We start from the raw sequence: 18,146 nt of genomic DNA, 5'->3' as shown, positions 1-18,146 counted from the left end.
TGCATAGAGGAATGCAACCAACTGTCAGATGCAGAAGTGAAACTGGCAGGAAAAAGCTCGCCAAGTTACAAGGAAAGAAAGTGGACCATTACTTCTCCCACAGACTGGACGTTGGGGACTAATCCAGCTATGCAGAAGCCTGTGAAACCATCCCATCCCTAAAGATGTTCAAATCTAACATAACTTACCAGGTAAAAGTGGTACAAACATGTCGAAAAGCTACAGAATCCTCCCTAGCAGCTCTTGTTTAGAGGTAAGGAATTTTTCCCTTCTCCTTACCCAGTCATTAAAGGAGAGGCTGGAGGAAGTTGGCATCTTGGGTAGCCGTTGTTTTGTTTGGTAAAGAGCATAGAGCCTCAAAGTAGAAGACTATGACATAGCATGCTTTGTGTCCTACTCTTGATTACTATTTGTGAGAAGGGATACTAAATTCCTAACATACCTTAATGAAGGGAAAGGGTAGCAAGTTACAGCCAGGGAAACGATGAGTAAGATTACACCACAAACTAAAGAATGGGTCCAAACACAGCAGCACTAATATAGAGATTTTATTTCAACTGTATTGAGTTGTACAGCACATTTTGTTTGTCACAATGCTATCAAACTGATTTTAGAGTTTTTGGCCAGCACATTGTGACACTGAAACTCACAAGAGCTAAAAGCAGTTTGGACTAATGGCCTGAACGGAAGAGCCAGGAGTACCTAGTTTCTGGCTTCCTTATTGCTTGCAGTCATTCCAACATGTGCAAAACAGGAACAAATCCAAATTCTTCTGCCAGCCCAATGGTCACTCTTCCATGTCTGGCAATGACTGCAAGGTACAAGGCAAGGGAGAATCTGAAGCAAGGTGCCTTCTCTTCCCAAAGCCATATTGGTTGTTCCCAGTATGGAAAAGAAGCAGAGTCCAAGTAAGTACAGGGTCTTCAGATGATGCTAGCTTTACTTGCACTATTGGGACTTACAAAACCAGAGGCTGACATATCAAAGTACAGGAGAGGGTCATTATTCCATTCCCTCTGATAGAGATGACAAACCATTAGCAAAAAATCTGGGAGATCACAACAGCATGAAGTACTTTGCCTTGTTGTTAGACCAAATGCCCTCACAGGTACTCCCTTCCCAACATATAAAGTCTCAGCTCATGACATACAGAATACATAGTACATTTTCATATTGTTGGAAAGAAAACTTGCATTTCTATAAAGAAATGCCTCATGGTCAAACTCTTCTTCCTCATTAATATCTGCAGAACACTCACCCGAAGCCCACTTTTTTCCTAACCCCAGTTCAGTTGTTAATTTTTTTATTTTTTTATTTTTGGAATGAGCTGGGATTCCCGTTCTCTAGTTTAATGAACAAGTAGAGAGGCAATTACAAGTTGGCAACTCTGAACTTCGACCACTGTACAGGCGACAAAAAAGGATGTCAAATTCAAGAGGCATTTTAGGTAGCGCTGGGGCAAAACAGAGATATTGTTTCCATCACTGAACAGATGCCACATGTCATGTTTATCACTGTAGCTTGGTTGTACATCCTAAAGTGAAAAGCACAGACTGTAGTGTCTATGTCAGCCAGTGTCTTTCCCCAGCCCCATTTTGGTATCAATGCTTCATTCTCCCTTCTTCGGGTTACATTAAGTGCACAGAAATATATAGCAGCATTTGGACTGAAACCCTCACATACACCAGACAGCACATTCCAGGAGGTAAAACAACACATTATGGCCTATACCCTCAAGGTATCAAGTTTTCAGGATAAAGAGCAGTAGGAAGTGGAGAGCTGAGGGCAGAAAAGGGGAGGAGGAGCAACACAGGAACACAAGTTCTGTTTCCATGCCAGGAGAGGATCAGGGTGCCATTCCTGTGTTAGCACCAGGCTGTGACACTACTGCAGACAAAGCAGACGGGCAGAGCAGGAAGTGAAAAAGCCAATCTCCCATCTCCCCACATTGCTTGGGGGGCAGGGACAAAGTCAAGTGCATTCACCAATCCTAGCGGAGCATGAAAACGGGTGAAATCTGCTTGGCCCGTTTTCAGCCAGAATGAATTTCTCTTCAATGCTCAAGAGAAAATCAATTAGTGATGGCTAATGAGTCTTGTTCACCAAGCTGATCACAAATCACACTCATGGAAAGAGAATCTACAGACCTGCTCCAGGCTGAGGCCCTTTGAAAGCACATGGTACCACCTAGAGTCTGCCCTCTTCCTTGTACAGCAGCTTGCCTTTGCTGGGGGAATTGGTTCTAAACATGCCTTCCTATTGCTTTGGGGGTACTTTGCACAGGCAATATCTGTGAAAACATTGCTTTCCAGCCCACAGAAGAAAGAGGTTGCAATGCCCTCTTTAGCCCTAGGTCATCAGACTACAATGTACGGGCCCACCGGTACCAGAGTGGGGACACACACCGTACTCCAATCTGAGCTCCTCTGCTCCAGACCGATAGTAAGACTGTTGAAGACAGTGCATTCAAGCTTGGTGTTTAAGTGTTGCACCAAAGGCCTTCACAATTACAGTGGAGGCAGAGTCACCCTTCAAACCCATGAGAGAAAAGGCTGGGCTTAGACAGGTCCCTTGGCTGGCATTCAGCTGGAAGCTGTGGCGATGGGCTTCTTCAGATGTTGGCTCATGAGCTCCCTGGCACGAGACACTTGGATGTGGTCATAACAGGAGTTACAAACGAGGACAGGGTCATACAACTGCTGATCAGGGATGGGCAACTTCAGATGGCAGCAACCGGCACAAAACACGTTCCCACAGTTCCTGTGAAGGAGCAAGAAAAGCAGTGAGACGAGAGCTGGGAATGCCACAGCAAATTTCAGCAAGCGCAAAGGACCAAGTTCAGGAGTGAAGTCTCAGCCTTACTTACAACTAGTCAGCACGTTTCTTAAAAAATAATGTGGTTCCCAGCACAATCTGGCTGGCTAGCACTAGAAAGGGACTAGTAGGCACTACTACCCAGAAAAAAGATCAAAGACCAAAAGGATCAAAAAGGAAATGGAAACAAGGACAACATAGCAGACTGGAAACCTGCAGGGAATTTATGAGACCTGGTGAATAAAGGATGGACTTAACACTTTCTCCTCGGAGGTGGAGGGGACAAAGATTGCACTCAAGCATTTTGTGAGGTTTGACAGACAAAAGCAGAGAAGAAGAGTGGAACTGCAGCAAAAATATTGTTTACCTGCAGTGATGCCTCCGTTTGGCCAGCCAGAATTCACAATCGCAGTTAAAACAATGCGAGGCCATGTGGTCTGGAACCCACCGCGTAACCTAGGGCAAACACCAGTCCTCATCAGCTTTAAATCTGTAACACCACACCAACCAGGTCTCAGGACCCAAGATGCAGGCTGAGATGTTGCTTTGGACCAGAACAGGCTAGCCCTGAGAAAGCCCATCCCACAGGTCCTCTTCTGTTGGACGCAGCAGCAGAGGATGCAGAGCCTCTTGCACCTTGTCTTAAAGGACAAGGGTTGCTGCTCTCGGCCTTTCCTCCAGCCCACTCTCTGCTGCCATAACCATTGAAGTTACCTGCTAGGAAGAAACATCCTCTCCTGTACCTTTACAGCTGCCGTAACAGCACACGTACCTCCGTCTCCTTCTTATCAACAGGCTCCCAGCTCGCTTCTGACAAACAGTCTTCACTATGATCAGAACAGAAGTCCTCAGTATCACTGCCATCTGATTCCTTCAGACATGTCTGCAAAAAGAGAACAAGTCACAAATCCCCTCAGCTGCCTCAATCACAGAGCCAAGGGCATTCCCTCTCCAGCCACACAGTGCTTATGAGGGGCACGTGGCTAGCTCTGCAGTTCTCCACACAAGGAGCAAAGGGCTGAAGCATTCACAACCGTCTAGGAGCCACTGCCTGGCCCCCAGGAAGCAGAGGTACTTCTGGGTGGCATGAGGACATGGCACTGGGAAAAGAGGGGAAAGGGGCTGAAGAAACACAGCAGCAGTATTAACCATCCACTCTAAAGGTGAATGTGGGTTGGAACGGGTAGTGTGAGGGGTGTGCAGGGACCACTGCTGGCCAGGAGATGCATGGCTGGACTTGGGGTGTTAGAGGCAGTTACTTACAAAGTCATCCTCGTAGTCCATGGGTGGCTCGGCGGGTGGAGCACAGAAGTGGCGGATGTCCAGCCGCAGCTGCAGCTCTCGCACCTGCCTGCGTAGCTGCTCCACCTCCTGCTTGTAGCTGGCCTCGATCTGCCGCAGCCTGTGCTGAATCACATCTGTGGGGAAGGGCAGCCCGTCATCGTCCAGGTAGAGAGGAGGCACAGGAGAAGGACATTTTGGCGGCACGTGCTTGGGACCAGATGCTTGTTTCAGGTGGCAGGGTAGCCATGAACGGCTGGGCTTCGCTGCAGAGCCTGCAAAATGCGTGCTGACATGGCCAGAGCAGACTGAGGCTTTCGCGCCTTCTCTGGCAGACCACTGGCCACTGAGGCACAGGCCAGGCACCCGTAGCTGTTTGGTGCTCAACCTCTTGCTACAACAGCCATAGGAGAGGAGGTGTCTGGGTGCAGGCTCCCCATTGGGGAGCGATGTCACCATTCCTTGAAAACTGTCCCAGTTGGACCCCAGGAAGGAGAACTCGCTGCTTTGGCTCTGGGAAATAGGTTTGCGCCATTGCTCTAGCGGGACTCTCCCCAGCCGACATAGCTCCTCACAGGGTCCATTCCTTCTAGCATCGCTTTTGCCCTTATCTTCATCCGGGCAGGGGGTGCCCAGCTCCTGAGAAGGAGCACTTGGTGCCAGGGTCTCCTGGCTGGGAATGTCTTGGCAGGTGGTGTTTTTCTTGGGGCAACCTCCTCCACTGGATGCCAAGTCAGCAGCCTTCAAGGGTTCCTGGGAACAGGTTTCTAATTGCTTTTCAGAACTGGTAGGAACCCTGTCAACATTTTCCTGCTTGGAAGGATTTGGAGCTGGACGTGTGCCATCCAGTTCCTCCATGTACGTTACATTTCCCTTTTCCGTCTCCAGAGACACACTGCTTGCTGGCACAGATGCCCAGCTGCTCTGTTGCTTGCTATGCACTTCATGCTCAGCACAGCCGCTAAAAACACTGCTGGCTTGCAGGGGGGCATTTTCCTGATGCTCTTCCACCTCCCGTGCCTCGCCTGCAGCCACCATGCTGCCTTCTCCCACGTGCAGCTCGGCTCCCTCAGCAGTGGCATGCCTGGCTTCCAGGCCCACCCGGACTTCCTGACAGTGGTTATTCAGGTTCGGATCGCTAGATGTGCGGGTCAGCGGGCTGCTGGAGTCGCAGGCTGAAAGCAGGTCATCCATAGATCTTGTCTTCGGTAATCTGGAACCCAGAAGCAAAGCAAATCTCAGAACAAAACTCTTGAAATTTCCCTCATTTCAGCTGAAACTGAGATAAGAGAAATGTTCCTAATTAGAGATCACAGGGTGGGTGAGGTAGAGGGGTGCAGCAGCATGAACTGAAAGGCACAAAACTACATCGCAGCCTCCACAATCTGCCTTTTTAGGAGCAGCGGGGAATTATACATGTTCTTCTCCAAGTGGCTGGGACAATGCTACTGAGCTCTTGCTCTCCACAGCAAAGATAATAAGCACAACAGGTAAGACAGAGAAACTATAATGAGCAAGAAGGGGAAGATGACTGTGGGTAGGAGGCAACCTGGGACTGGAGCTCCAGGCTCTTACCTGTCCAAACATCTGCCACTGAACTCCTGGCTCTGAGATCCAGGGGGCAGGTAAATGTCCATATCATCCTGTCCCAGAGGATGTGGGGAGGAAGCTGGGAGATAGACTGCTGTCCAGACGTGCAGTGCTCGGACATGGCACACTGGATGCAGCACCTGCAACAATCGCTATGTTTAGAGATGAACACAGAAGGAAACCTCTCCAGTCTCTCTTTATACAGTCCCCAGTGCCCGGCAGGCACAGAGCCCAGAAGACTAGACCAGGAGCTCTACTCACCTGCTCAGACCCTGGCATGTAGAGAAGATTGTGGAAGTTCTTATTGCCAGCCCGCAGGAGGGACCACACGGAGCAGGTACGCTTGTAGATGTTGTGCATCTCTCGCTCGCATGGGCTGTTCCCAAGGAAGGTCCCATAGAGGCAGGAATATGTGTGCTGCACCAGCTTCACCTGCAGCATCAAAAGGAGAACAATTGTCATGGCCACTGGTAAGCAGTGTCTCCTGTCCCCAAGGGCAGTGTCTTCTACCTGTCTAGGATGGTCCATGCACTTCCTATCTAGCTGGTGACCTTACTGTGGTCCTCTGTCACACAGGGCAGGACAAAGAGGGGATAACAGGAACCACTTAGCTTAAAGCAAAAGCAACAGTCAACCAATACCATATCCATCCTTCTATGACCCTAAACTATTACTTGGTAAGTCAGCAGTTAATAGCTATCGCTTGCCCCTCCCCCCCCCCTTTTTTTTTTAAGTATGTCTGAGAGATGCAAATCAAGCTTTTGATCAGAACAATGCTCCTGAATTCTGAATTCAGAAAATCTGAATTCACTGGGCTAGAAAGGGACACGGAGAAGAAGTGATTCAAAGAAATTAGACAATATAAAACCTTAATCACTGCCCAGTTTGCCAGGTACTCCAAGCCTGCAATCCCTACTGGGAGAAAGAAGAAATTGCAAGAAGCCATCAGGAGCATTACACATACAGAACCAGGTCAAAATACCACAACCAAAGTGCAGGGCTGAACCCGTACACTGTAGGTATGTCAGGAATGCCAGCAGAAACCTAAGCAGTACTCAGACACTTCCCCATTTTTAAAGAATTCAATTTTTGTTTTTCAACTATAATGCTGTAAAATATTATGGCCTTCTCTCTGCCTCTGCTCACATCTTGCAAGGAACAAAGAAATGTTTGCATGCATATTTCTTACCAAAAAAGCTTCATTAAATTCAAAGAGGCAAGGAAATTGCTTCAGAAGCTGATGAACAGCATCCAGCCATTGGAGGAAAACTGGGCATTGCTCATTCTGATCTTCCACCTTCTCCTGGTGACCACAGCGATCACCAAACTTGTGACCAAAATCCAGCCAATCTGATTCAACAAGCACCTGGAAACCCTGTGAACACAAGAGAAAACTAACTGCAGGCGACTTTGCTGTAGGCACTTAGCAAGACAAGGCAAACTCTGTCTGCTGGCAGGGCCAGGAAATCTCAGGACTTCTGGAGGTCTGCAAAGAATGTTGTATCTGTGCTTGGTTTGGGAGCAAAGCTACAGGAACGTCAGAGGTTTCCAAAAACAAAGTGACAACTGTTATTTCTATATGACAAACAGCCTCGAGAATAAACACAAGGAAGTACAGGGAAGCAGGTGCACCTTGAGCACAACAGGTTGTTTTCCAAAGTGCCTTACGACACTGGGAACGAGGTATATAGTTTACTGAAAACACGCAGGAAGACCATACAGAAAAACTCAATACCTGTAAGAGCAGCTCTGAAATGCCACTAAGCTAATTGCCAAATACAGTTCTGTTCCTTTCTGACGACACTCAAAGACTGTCATTTAGCAGACATGAAACCGCAGAATAGCACAATGTGTACCTCCATGGTCCTGTAGTAAGGGTCCAAAAGAATCTTTGCCAGTGCTACAATCTGTGGAGTTCTGTCCCAGCCGTCCGAGCAATGAACCAGCACTGGACGCCCTTCTCTGTCAACTGCACTGGAGACCAGCACCGCTGCCTTCAGCATGACAGAAAGGTGCTGCAGCCACTTGGTACTCTCCAGGGCAGAAAGCCAGCTAGAAGGTGTGCAAAAAGCAAGGAGATGGTTCCTTAGCAGTGAAAAAAACAGTGTTTTTTTTAAAACATGTCCAAAAGAGGAGTCAGACAGTTTGTGAATAACTACGAAGTATCCATCACCTAATCTCAGTTTTTCCCCAAAACAGCTATGTTTTTGAAACCCGCAGAGGATACAAATAGGTAAGTGATACTGAGTCAGTGACATAATCTATTCTGGATTACTGGGGATCAAAATGGGCACCACCATTTAAGCACTGTGAGTGCTTTCCCTCCATTTTGTGAGGTAGAAATCTGGAGTGGAGAAAAAGAAAAAGGAAGAAAAAAAGCCTGCAGGACATTAACAGATATGGCATCAAACTCAGCTAGAATAAGGTCACTTACTTGCTAGGGTCTGGCACCTGGCTGCAGACAGCACGCAGATACTGGAAACTGTTGCGGATGGAGTGGATGTTGGCCATGCCCATGAACACCACTTCACAGTTTGGGTAATACTCTGAACGCAACAGAGACAGAAACATTCAGAAAGTGCTGCTGCCACTGCAGCAAGTGCCTCTATGCCCATAGTTTGGTTGTACCCTGCAGCACTGTTTCTAGTCTCCAGCGGAAGGTAGGGAGTGTTTCTAGAAAAGCCTTGTGGGCCAGCAGCAATATATCTGGAATAACAGACTGCATGAGTGAGAAGGGGAACGTGCTCCCAGAGAGTGAGCACCAAAATGCCAGCCTGACCCAAACTGTGCTCCAGGGCCCAACTCAACACAGCAGGTTCAAGAGAAATTCACTGTGGGATTTGCTTAGCTCTGTGTACCTTCACATTCGCAGCCTCCTCCCTTTGCTCTGTTGGCCACAGCTGCGGTGTAGGATCTGGCATCAAGAATCAGCAGCTTCTGAGGAGTTCCCGCATTCTCCACACCTGAACATGCGGTCAGGGACGAGTCTGCAGAGACAGCACAGACTGAGTTCCTGGCACCTCCCTCCCTCTTACAACAGGCCTCCAGCACAACCCAACGCTGGCTGTGTACAAGCCCAGAGACATGTCCCACATGCAGGGCCCAGATTATTAACCTGGACGTCGGGTTTAAATCTTTCACTGTAAGCCCTGTCAGTGAACAACAACATTTAGACGCAGGAACCACACCATAATTCACACATTCAAGAGACAGCAGGAGGGAGCACATTGCCTCACCGAAGTCAGCCTCGCAGGCCTCGCTGCCATCGCTGCTTCCATTGTGTGGCATGCCACCAGGAACCTTTATTCCAGGGTTCAAGGCACAGGCTTTGGCAATAGATGTCACAAGATACTCATCGTCAGCATTTCGCCAGCCCCACCAGCTGATTTCAGGCTGGCTGCAGCGTGCAATCACTGCCCCGTTCCGCACATGTCTGCAAAACAAGCAAGAGCCGGATGAATCCCCCTGGAGAGGTGAGGAATGAGCCCAGCAAACTTCCCCACACATCTACAAACAGCCAGTGCTTGTGCAACCCTCCTCACTGCTTCATCTGCTGCATTTACCCTTGTAGTCAAGCAGTGAAACAGGGCAGGGCATTTCAAATAACCATTATTCATAACGACAGCAGTGACACAGAGGCTGTCACTCAAATCTCAGCGCTGAGGAACAGAAGATGGCTGTGAGTAGCGCAGGAGCGGCTAATGGAGCTGGAACAGCTGGCAAAACGAGATTGCAGAGGAGCAGGTTGCTGCAGTGTTTGCAGGAGTGGCTGTCAGGAACACGCAGTGCCAGCGGATGGCGGCAGCTCCAGGGTCAGCTGCACCCCTGGGACCGGTGGCTGTGCTGGGATCTTGACCACCACTAAAATGATCCAGAGTTTCTGTAGCAAGGGGGAAGCTGCCAGTTGTTCTTGTCATTACTCCCCTAAGAAACTAGAGAGAACTTCAGATAAATATGGCTGTACTTTGGGAAAGTCATAGTTATTTCTTGTACTACTGTTCTGTTCTTCTATTTTCACTTTTTTTCCTCCGTTACATTATGTACTGGTTCTTAAACCATTTCATTTAGTGCTTGTAAATTAGAAAGATTAACTCACTCAGCATCAGACTAGTTAGTTTCTGGGTGGAGGCCTGCGCTGGTGTTTACTAATAACCCCTGCAATGTGAACCTTACCCTGGCTGCTGCTAATCAAGGCCTGACAGAAAGTCTGAAATAAAAAGAAGTACTCATTTTTCACATGAACATACTTGTCAAGTCAGTCACAAGTGGCCTGAAAAGGGAGTGGATGATTATGTGACAAATTTTGCTGGTGCTACAGAATTATCCAAGAGAGTCATAGCTGACTGGAAAAAATGCAGAGGATCTCATGATACTGAGCGATAAAAGTGTAACAATAATAATTGAAAAGTATTTAAAGATGATCAATAAGTATCCCAGTTATGACATGAAACAGTTATGCATAATAAGCTGCCAAATCTCAAAGACTTTGAAGCCACTGCAGTTCTCAAAGAGCCTCAGCTCAGTGCTCAAAGGAAGCAGAAAGGTTACGAATGTGCAAGGAATTATTAAGAAAAGAACAAAACAGAAAATAATATGACACCACATCACACACCTGCATCCTCATAATCACACAAGCTTCTTTCTCTAATCCATCCACAACTGTAACAGCGAGTGGACTCACTGCCACAGTGATATGGAATTACAAATACATTAATTCATGGTGGGTAGGTCCACCAAGTGACCACGAAACACAACCATACATCCTCCTGAATATATGCCGCAGGAAGTCTAAGATACTTTGTCTGCTCCAAAGACACAGCAGGGCAGAATACCTGCATCCCTGTCCTGTCTGTTACACTTCCTTGAGACGCTGCTTGTGGTGCCTGGCCCTTCTCAGGGAGGGGACAAGAACCTGGACAGCCCTGTGCACTCACCCCTCCCTGTCCCACTGCCCCGCATGTGACACCTCTCTGAAGACGAGCTAGAGTAAGAACAAAGACAGAGATAAAACAGCTGACAACATCCAAATATTTTCTTTGAAGGTTGACACCTCTGAAAAACCTGCGTTGGTGGCCAAGCAGAATGCATAACAGCCTAGATCCTAAAACACACTAGCACAATCCTCATCCCATCACTCAAAGGCTGTTCAGTTGCTGGTGGGGGCTAGTAGTAGAAGCACTCTTGAAGGTCTCTTTTTCCTCATGCTGTCATCCCCCTGTTATTTGCTCTGCTGTTCCACAGTGGATGACAATGCTTGTTCACATTATTTGCTATAAGGCAGTACATCCAGAAAATACACTGAAACTTTGAATTTCTTTCAACAGTGGTGGCATCTCACCAGCAGCTACTGCAGTTTGTAGAAATGGTTTTGCTCCTCAGAGACAAGATTCTCCTGAAGCAACTTACCAGTAAACACTGAAAAAGTTTTTATTGCTAATGACATCCCATAATTAATACTGATGAAGATTCTGAACTGAAGACTTCCAAAAAACAATATTCATATGCAGCTAACTCAAAATACTTTGGAGTCCTTTCTCATTTGGTGCCATCCTCTGCTGCCGTTTTGTTTTGCAAGATGAGTTACACTCCCAGGAGGTCTGTTTCTGGCATTGGGATCACTGAAGGATGGTTAATACAGACAGCAGCAAAGGCTTTGTTTATACTAGTAAATGAAACAGAGCCAAGGTGTGGACTTAAGCACTGGCCTGTGATCATCCAAGCCTGTTTGTTAGCACACCCACAATTTTCGGCCTGTGCCAACTAGCACTTTCCCAGACAGCGCCTGAGCACGTTTCTGGGACACGCAGGTGCTGTGCCAGGGACTGTTCCCAGCAGCCTGTTTGGATGTGACAGCACTGTTTTGGGGTGCAGAGGGTAGGAAAGGACTTTAGCTGTGTAGATGTGAGTTGTATGAGGCCACCTGCAGCCAGTGATGGCCTGTCCAATGCAGTACTAGAAGCGTGGCCAAAGCGTCATACTACATTTAGAGAATTTCTTGGTACCACAGGCTTCTGAGCAGCGCAACAAATACTGGGCAGGGCATGGTCTTGAGGTAACCAGTTTCAAGAGATGTAATGATGTGCTAATAAACACGAGGAAATATGGCCAACATTGATGAACATGAAGTCATCAGTAAGCAGAAAGTGTAGCAGGTGCCAGTATAAGAACCAAAACCAAAACCAAGCCTGCCGTGAGCTTCCTAGATCAGGGGAGTACCCATAGCTAGCTTGACTCTGTGGTCTCCTGCAGATCTCCAAAACACGAGTGTATGGAGTTTTGGTTCTTTTCTTAATGGAAGTTTTCCCCAAGGAAAAATGATCCTTTCTTGAAACTGGAATGGCAGAAAGTGCCATAGCATGTTAACTTATGTGGACATAAGTATTCCCCAGCGATCCTCAGTTTAGTCTAGACGACTTAAGACCCTTTCAGAATCCAAAGCTGGAGTATGACATGCCTTGTATTTTATCAGTTGATCTTTTACTCCCAGATTCACTCAGAGCACAAGGCTAGAGCAGATGTGATGTTCTTAGCACATGCCGTCTTGATTTTCCTGACTGTTATTCTGGCCATAGGAGCTCTCACCCACAATGCAAAGTCAAGCAGCTCAGCTTAAAACATGAGAAACTGCCGAGAGGGTTTACGGAGCTGCTGCTTCTCAGCATCACCTAAAGATTCCCACCTGAGATGCATTCATGCGAGTGCTTTCAGTTTCCAGGCCTACAGATGAGAGCCCTGGCCCACTCCACCTTGACCAGAAGGCTTGAGACCAATGCTCAGCATGGGGCTGCAGCAACGTCCACCATCTGCCCACTGCTTCCCTGACACTCGCTGCAGCATGAACACAGTCAAAGGCGACTGCTGAGCATCTGTGAGAAGCTCTCCTGCTAACGTAGTCCCAAGGTCTTCTGAAGGTGGCTGTGCAGACAGAGTAATAACGAGGAGCAGCTGGCATACAATGCCCGTCTGCCTCTGTAGTCAACTAAATAATTGATTGCATCCTCTGTGTTGCTTTAAAAGTGAGTTGTGCCTGGAGGGTCCTGAATCTCCACTGTCCATGTCCTCCACTGAGGACTCGGAGATCCATATTTCTGCTTTGCTTACCAGCTGAATTATACTTTCTGTAAGGAAACTGATAATGTGATACCTTTGGTGTCATGCTTTACAGATCCGAATGTCAGCCATTGAATTCAGCCTTGCTCTCCAAAATCTCTGAACTCTAGCAAACAGTCCTGTGGTGACTGAGTCCCTGGGATGAGTGCATCCAAGGCCACTTGTCCTCTCTCCTGAGCTGTAGGTGATGAGGAGCTGAGTGTGAGGCTCTGCATTTTGTCCCTTCCCCTTGGCACAGCACAAGGTACTCCAGAAGCAGCCATGGCCCTCATAGACCCTCTTGGCCAAATGCTTCAAGTTCGAGGACAAAGGCTAAAGAGCACGTGAAAATGAGAGAGAAACGGGGAAGGCCTGGACCCATCTTATAATATCACTTGTCAGCATCTTGTAATCTGATACCAGGCTGCAAAAGGTTGCAGCTCAACCTGTAAATTACTGGGTACCTTTATAGTGATATTATAAAGTACTGAACAAAATAATTTTAAGAGGGTAGAAAAAGACATGGCTTTGCCCTCAGGTGGAGAAGCACACAGGGACAGTCTCCAGCGCCAGACCATTTTTAGCAGAAGTAATCACAAATACAATTAACTTCTTAGCTGACTTGGCTGCAAAGAGGGGAAGGCTCCATGCGATAACCAGTGCTCATTACTACTTCATTGTAGAATTTAGTTCTTGTAGAAACAGCACGCTGTTTTGCCAGCATGTAACACAAACCATGTAAAACAAAGATGTAGAGTTAAGGTATGTGTAAATTTGCTGGTTTTGTTTCCTGGCTTTCTTGCTTCTCAGGGCTTTCCTTTGTAATGCAGCTCTGACATTTTCAAAGCTTTTTATATTTGGATTTAATAATTGCTAACACCGAGTCTGATGCTAGAAACCACAACATACATTACAACATACACCGACTGGGTGAGGTATCTTCCTGCACACCTATGCAACCAACTTCCCATTTGGTTCAAACATGTCAGCCTCCTAGAAGACAGGTTTAATGAGAAATCAACCCCCTACCCTGAAAAGCCCTGCTTTATTTGCTGCCTAGCCTCATGCATCCTCACATACAGGTAATTTTTGCAAGGCTGCTCTGATGGGGAAGAGGTACTCTCCATATTTACCAGTTATTGAACCAGTGATGTTCAGCCACAGGCAAATATTTCATCCTACCTGTTACTTAAATGTTTTCAAACTCTCACAACTCAGTCAAAACAGGAATGATTTGCATGTGGGTACTAAAATGTGTATCGAGGCCATGATAAGTTGTTGATCGAAGGGCCATGCAGCAGGCTCATTTTGGCCAAGACTTCTTTTCAAAGTAACAGCTAGGCACACCTCAATTTGTGACAATGTTTTGAAACTCAAAGAGAACCTGAATTTGACATGGGATTCTTGCTGCATCTCGCACAGAAGGAAAGTCACTCCTGACCTCAGATCTAACTGCAAGCAGGAAAGAAGCAGCAGTTACCAAAGATTTTTCTCTCTGGGAGAACATCCTGCTTTACCATCACAGACCAAGTTCCTAGGCCTGTCTAAAGGGCAACTACTGGGGACTTGGGGAGCGCGCTGGTTTGCTTTTTTGTTTACCTGTACACAACCACAGGAATCCTCTTCCACGACCTAAACGAAGCCACATTCTCTAGCTCCTTATCCGTGATCCAGACAGGCACCAGCAGCTTCTGGGGATAACTGGAACAAAGCCTGGAAAAAAGAGCAGCAAGGCAAGATGAGAACTCAGTGACCAAAATATGTACTAGACAAGTTGTACAGAGACAGAGTGCAGGAGCAGTTCACGTTTTCCCAAACTCTGCATGGCTCTTCCTCTTCATATTTATCTCAGTACAGTTCCAACACAGGAAAAGTAACCCAAAAAATGCTGTCAAGAATGAGCTAGGAGATGACAGTCTCCCTTTAACATCAGGCCTCACCTCTGGGCCCATGCCAAGTATCCCAGCTCTTCCCAATGATGCCTTTAGAACATGCTCTGGATTTAAATGTGCACGAGGGTTTAGGGAAACAGTCATTGTGTGTGTGGGGGGTCGGTTTTCTTGCAGTACTTACAAACCGAGAAACGCACACTATGTTTAGTAAATAATTATCTGGCACTTGCAGGAAACAGGTCACCACTGACAAGCTTTACACACCTCTATGACAAAGAGGTAGATCTCTGCCTAGAAAGATGGCAATGATGGTTTGGTCTGTGCTACAATAAAATGATACAAGGGAGATCTGAAATAGTATCTTATTTAGTGAGGTTATTATCTGAACATGTGCCAGCAGTGACATAAATGTGATGGGCAAGTCCCTACCAATCTGGTTACCTGGATAAACTCCAAGCATGTACAGCTATAGCAGAGGGGACACAACTCTTTAAGAAACAGAGCTGCAGTAACAAAGTGCCACATTTAAATGCACAGAAGTTCAAAGCAGTCTGGCTGAAACAGAAGTTGGGGGTGGGGGGGGAGTGGGGAACAGGCAATAGGATTACAAATGCTTAACTCCCCAGACGTTAAAATGTAGTGTGTGTTAACAGTAGGACAAGACAGGAGCCAAGGGAAAGATAGGGAAAGCCAAACAGCATGCTGGGGAAAGGGGCTAAGAGCAGTGCAAACAAAATGAAGCACAGGTGGAAATTCAGGAGTGCAGGGGCTTCCTGGTTACTACAGCAACTGGCCTGCCCCTGGGCTCCCAGCATGTGGCTGCATGCGGGCAGGCAGGTTGCAGGCTTTAGAGGAGAAGCACCGCCTGGATGCCGGACCAGCCGAGCCCCAGCAGCTCAGGCAGACAAAGCTAAGACAAGAAACATCAAAGAGCAGTCTCAGCTCCAGGCTACAACCCACATAGTTTCGAAGGAATGTTTCAGGGCAGACAGGAAGCAAACTGAGGAGGGTGAAACTATCCAGCAGGTAAGCTCCAGAGGGTGGCCTGGTGCTCCCCTCAATCCAGGTTATCCTAGCTGATGTTACCTGGTTTGTGATGGTAGCAAGGACCTGCCTGACCTGTTAAAAACGTCACTTCACACTGTGTCTAGACAGCTTCTCAGAAAGCCCTGGACAGAAGGCAAGGTTGGTCTATGGGATAATAACAATAGGGCATGGAAAGAAAATCCAGTAAGGAAAATTTAAGCTGTTGGGTAAGAAGCTGAAGACACTTAGGATTCACACAGTGTGAAGAACATCTGTGTGTGGTAGCACTCTCTGGAGTGCTTCATGTTCCACTCGTAAAATTGCTCAGGAAATCAGAAAAGCACTGAAGTGTGATCAAGAACAATGAAATGTTGAATATGATTAGTATCTATTAGGATCTGGGGGGATTTTTTGAATAGCCATGGTCTGTAAAAGAATGGTCTTCATCTAAATCAAAACAGAACCTGTTTTTCCTGGCACTTCAGATGAAATGTTACGGGAGATGTCTCAAAAACTGGGTAGAATAAATACAAGAGTGTTTCAGTACAGGAGCATATCACAGAATCACAGAATCGTCTAGGCTGGAAGAGACCTCCAAGATCACCGAGTCCAACCTCTGACCTAACACTGACAAGTTATCCACTAAACCATATCACTAAGCTCTACAGATCTTCTAAGAGTTAAGCCACAAACTCTGTAATCTTACAAAAACAATAAGGATCAAGTCAATAAAATTCAGGTTAGGACACAGGACAGCCTCAAGAAGTTAAGCCAAATTTAAGGAGGGTGCACAAAAATCGGCACTGAGATGAAGATAAACAGACCTGTGCTCCCAAGGCTAGAGGACACGAAGAGCCAGGATAAAGGAGTATGTTGGCTTAACAGCACCTTATAAACTTGGCACAAGGGAGATTATCAGTGGTAGCCTAGATTTCGGAGTAGAAGCTTTGTAGGAAGTCCAGAATAGATTGATCTAACAAAGTCCTGTCTGTTCCAAGAAAAAGTGAAGGTGAAATCGTGAGGCCAAGAGTTGCCAGCATCAACACACATTGCAAGAAGTGCATGGACCGAAATCCCAAGCCTAAAGAGAAACTGGATAGTACTAGGGATCCACTACAACCACAGAAGCATGTCAGCAGCAACATCCATGACAGGCTGAAAGAGATTCAGAGAGGCTGCAAGGGCAGAAATTGCAATGGGAGACTTGCATTGCTTCCACATAAAATACATAAGCATCATGATAACACATTAGACAAAGGCTATGTTTTTAGAAATGATCAGCTGCTTCTTGATGGTACCAGCCAAATAATACAAAAGACATATAACTCTTCCTTTGGTCCTAAGCATGCACAAAGCTGCTCCAAAACAGAGTAACTGAAAAATTGCTTTGTTGCAGCGATCATTGCACAGTAGAAGTCAAAAATATATTTAAAGGCGAAAAGTTTCCCACTGCAGTAGAAGTCTGTTTCAGAAAGGGGAAAATATTCATTTTTATACACTTCAAGAGAAAGTGAAAGGAAGAGAACTGAAAAAAAAGCTTGCAGTTGATGCGATGCTCAATTAAATATGCTAGTCAATGTAAGATAAAACACATCAAAAAGGATCAGAAAGAGCTGGCAGAGTTGGTGAATGAAAGTAGGATTTTAGAAATACAATGACATCCTTCAAATAGGGGAAACGTTTCCAAAGGACACAAACCTGAGAGGAGCCAAATGTGAATCTCAATTAAAAAACAGTAAAAACAAGGCAATCATGCAGTTTTCAAGAAATGCCCTATTAAGAGACTAAAACTATGAAGACTTTTTTCAAACACCTCGGAGGTCTGATAGATAAGCAAGATCACAGCAGAAAGTCAAAACTACCTACACACTGGTGATCACTGGAGGAGCACACAGAGAAAAAGAAGTTGCGAGACCTACCCCTGTTTTACAAGGGACAAGGCACAAGGAGAGATTAATGTGGAAACTTCAGCAGGGGAGCTGTAGATCTATCTGCTAGGAACGAAGAGCAACTAATCAGCAGGACTAGATAATACCCAACATTGCTACAGCAACCCAAATGCACACCAGGTGAATGATTAACTGAGATGCGTAATCTATTGCTTACATTGGCTTGGGTGCCGGAGGAATGAAAGGTGGCAAACTCGGTATCAATTTTGTAAAAAGCTCTCTGGGGCGAATGTGGGAAACCTCTCAAGTCTGACTTCTGTACAAAGCCACTGACTGCACAGTTGGTGCAAGGGTAAATACAGTGCACTTGGGAAGAGTCAACATGGCTTTTGTGGAGGGAGGTCGCATGTCACGTATCTAGAGCTTGCTGGAGGCACCACTGAACAAGTAGATACAGCTCACAAAGCTGACAGTGGATTTGGATTTTCGTAGCTTTTTTTTTTTTTTCTTATAGGTTGCTCACCAAAGACTTGAAGGAAGCTCTTCTTGAGAAACAGCAACTCTT

At 46.5% G+C, this 18,146-nt stretch overlaps 1 protein-coding gene across 3 annotated transcripts in view; it reads right to left on the bottom strand.

Annotated features, from left to right (window-relative positions):
- Positions 1–533: 533 nt before the first annotated feature.
- The window catches only part of MTMR4 (myotubularin related protein 4), a 52,861-nt gene continuing 35,248 nt past the window's right edge, over positions 534–18,146 (bottom strand). For all 3 annotated transcript variants that reach the window (XM_080562674.1, XM_080562675.1, XM_080562673.1), the window contains 12 exons: positions 14,374–14,487; positions 8,922–9,118; positions 8,544–8,672; positions 8,120–8,231; positions 7,542–7,737; positions 6,875–7,060; positions 5,947–6,117; positions 5,671–5,825; positions 4,078–5,308; positions 3,587–3,697; positions 3,182–3,270; positions 534–2,760 (listed from right to left, as the gene is read on the bottom strand). In XM_080562674.1, coding sequence (XP_080418800.1) covers positions 2,583–2,760; positions 3,182–3,270; positions 3,587–3,697; positions 4,078–5,308; positions 5,671–5,825; positions 5,947–6,117; positions 6,875–7,060; positions 7,542–7,737; positions 8,120–8,231; positions 8,544–8,672; positions 8,922–9,118; positions 14,374–14,487 — 2,869 coding nt within the window. In that variant the 3' untranslated portion in view covers positions 534–2,582. The remainder of the gene's footprint in view (positions 2,761–3,181; positions 3,271–3,586; positions 3,698–4,077; positions 5,309–5,670; positions 5,826–5,946; positions 6,118–6,874; positions 7,061–7,541; positions 7,738–8,119; positions 8,232–8,543; positions 8,673–8,921; positions 9,119–14,373; positions 14,488–18,146) is intronic.

This window comes from Anser brachyrhynchus (genome assembly GCF_964034855.1).
Source record: "Anser brachyrhynchus genome assembly, chromosome: 20".
Classification (NCBI taxonomy): domain Eukaryota; kingdom Metazoa; phylum Chordata; class Aves; order Anseriformes; family Anatidae; genus Anser; species Anser brachyrhynchus.
This window is presented reverse-complemented; position numbering and strand designations above follow the sequence as displayed.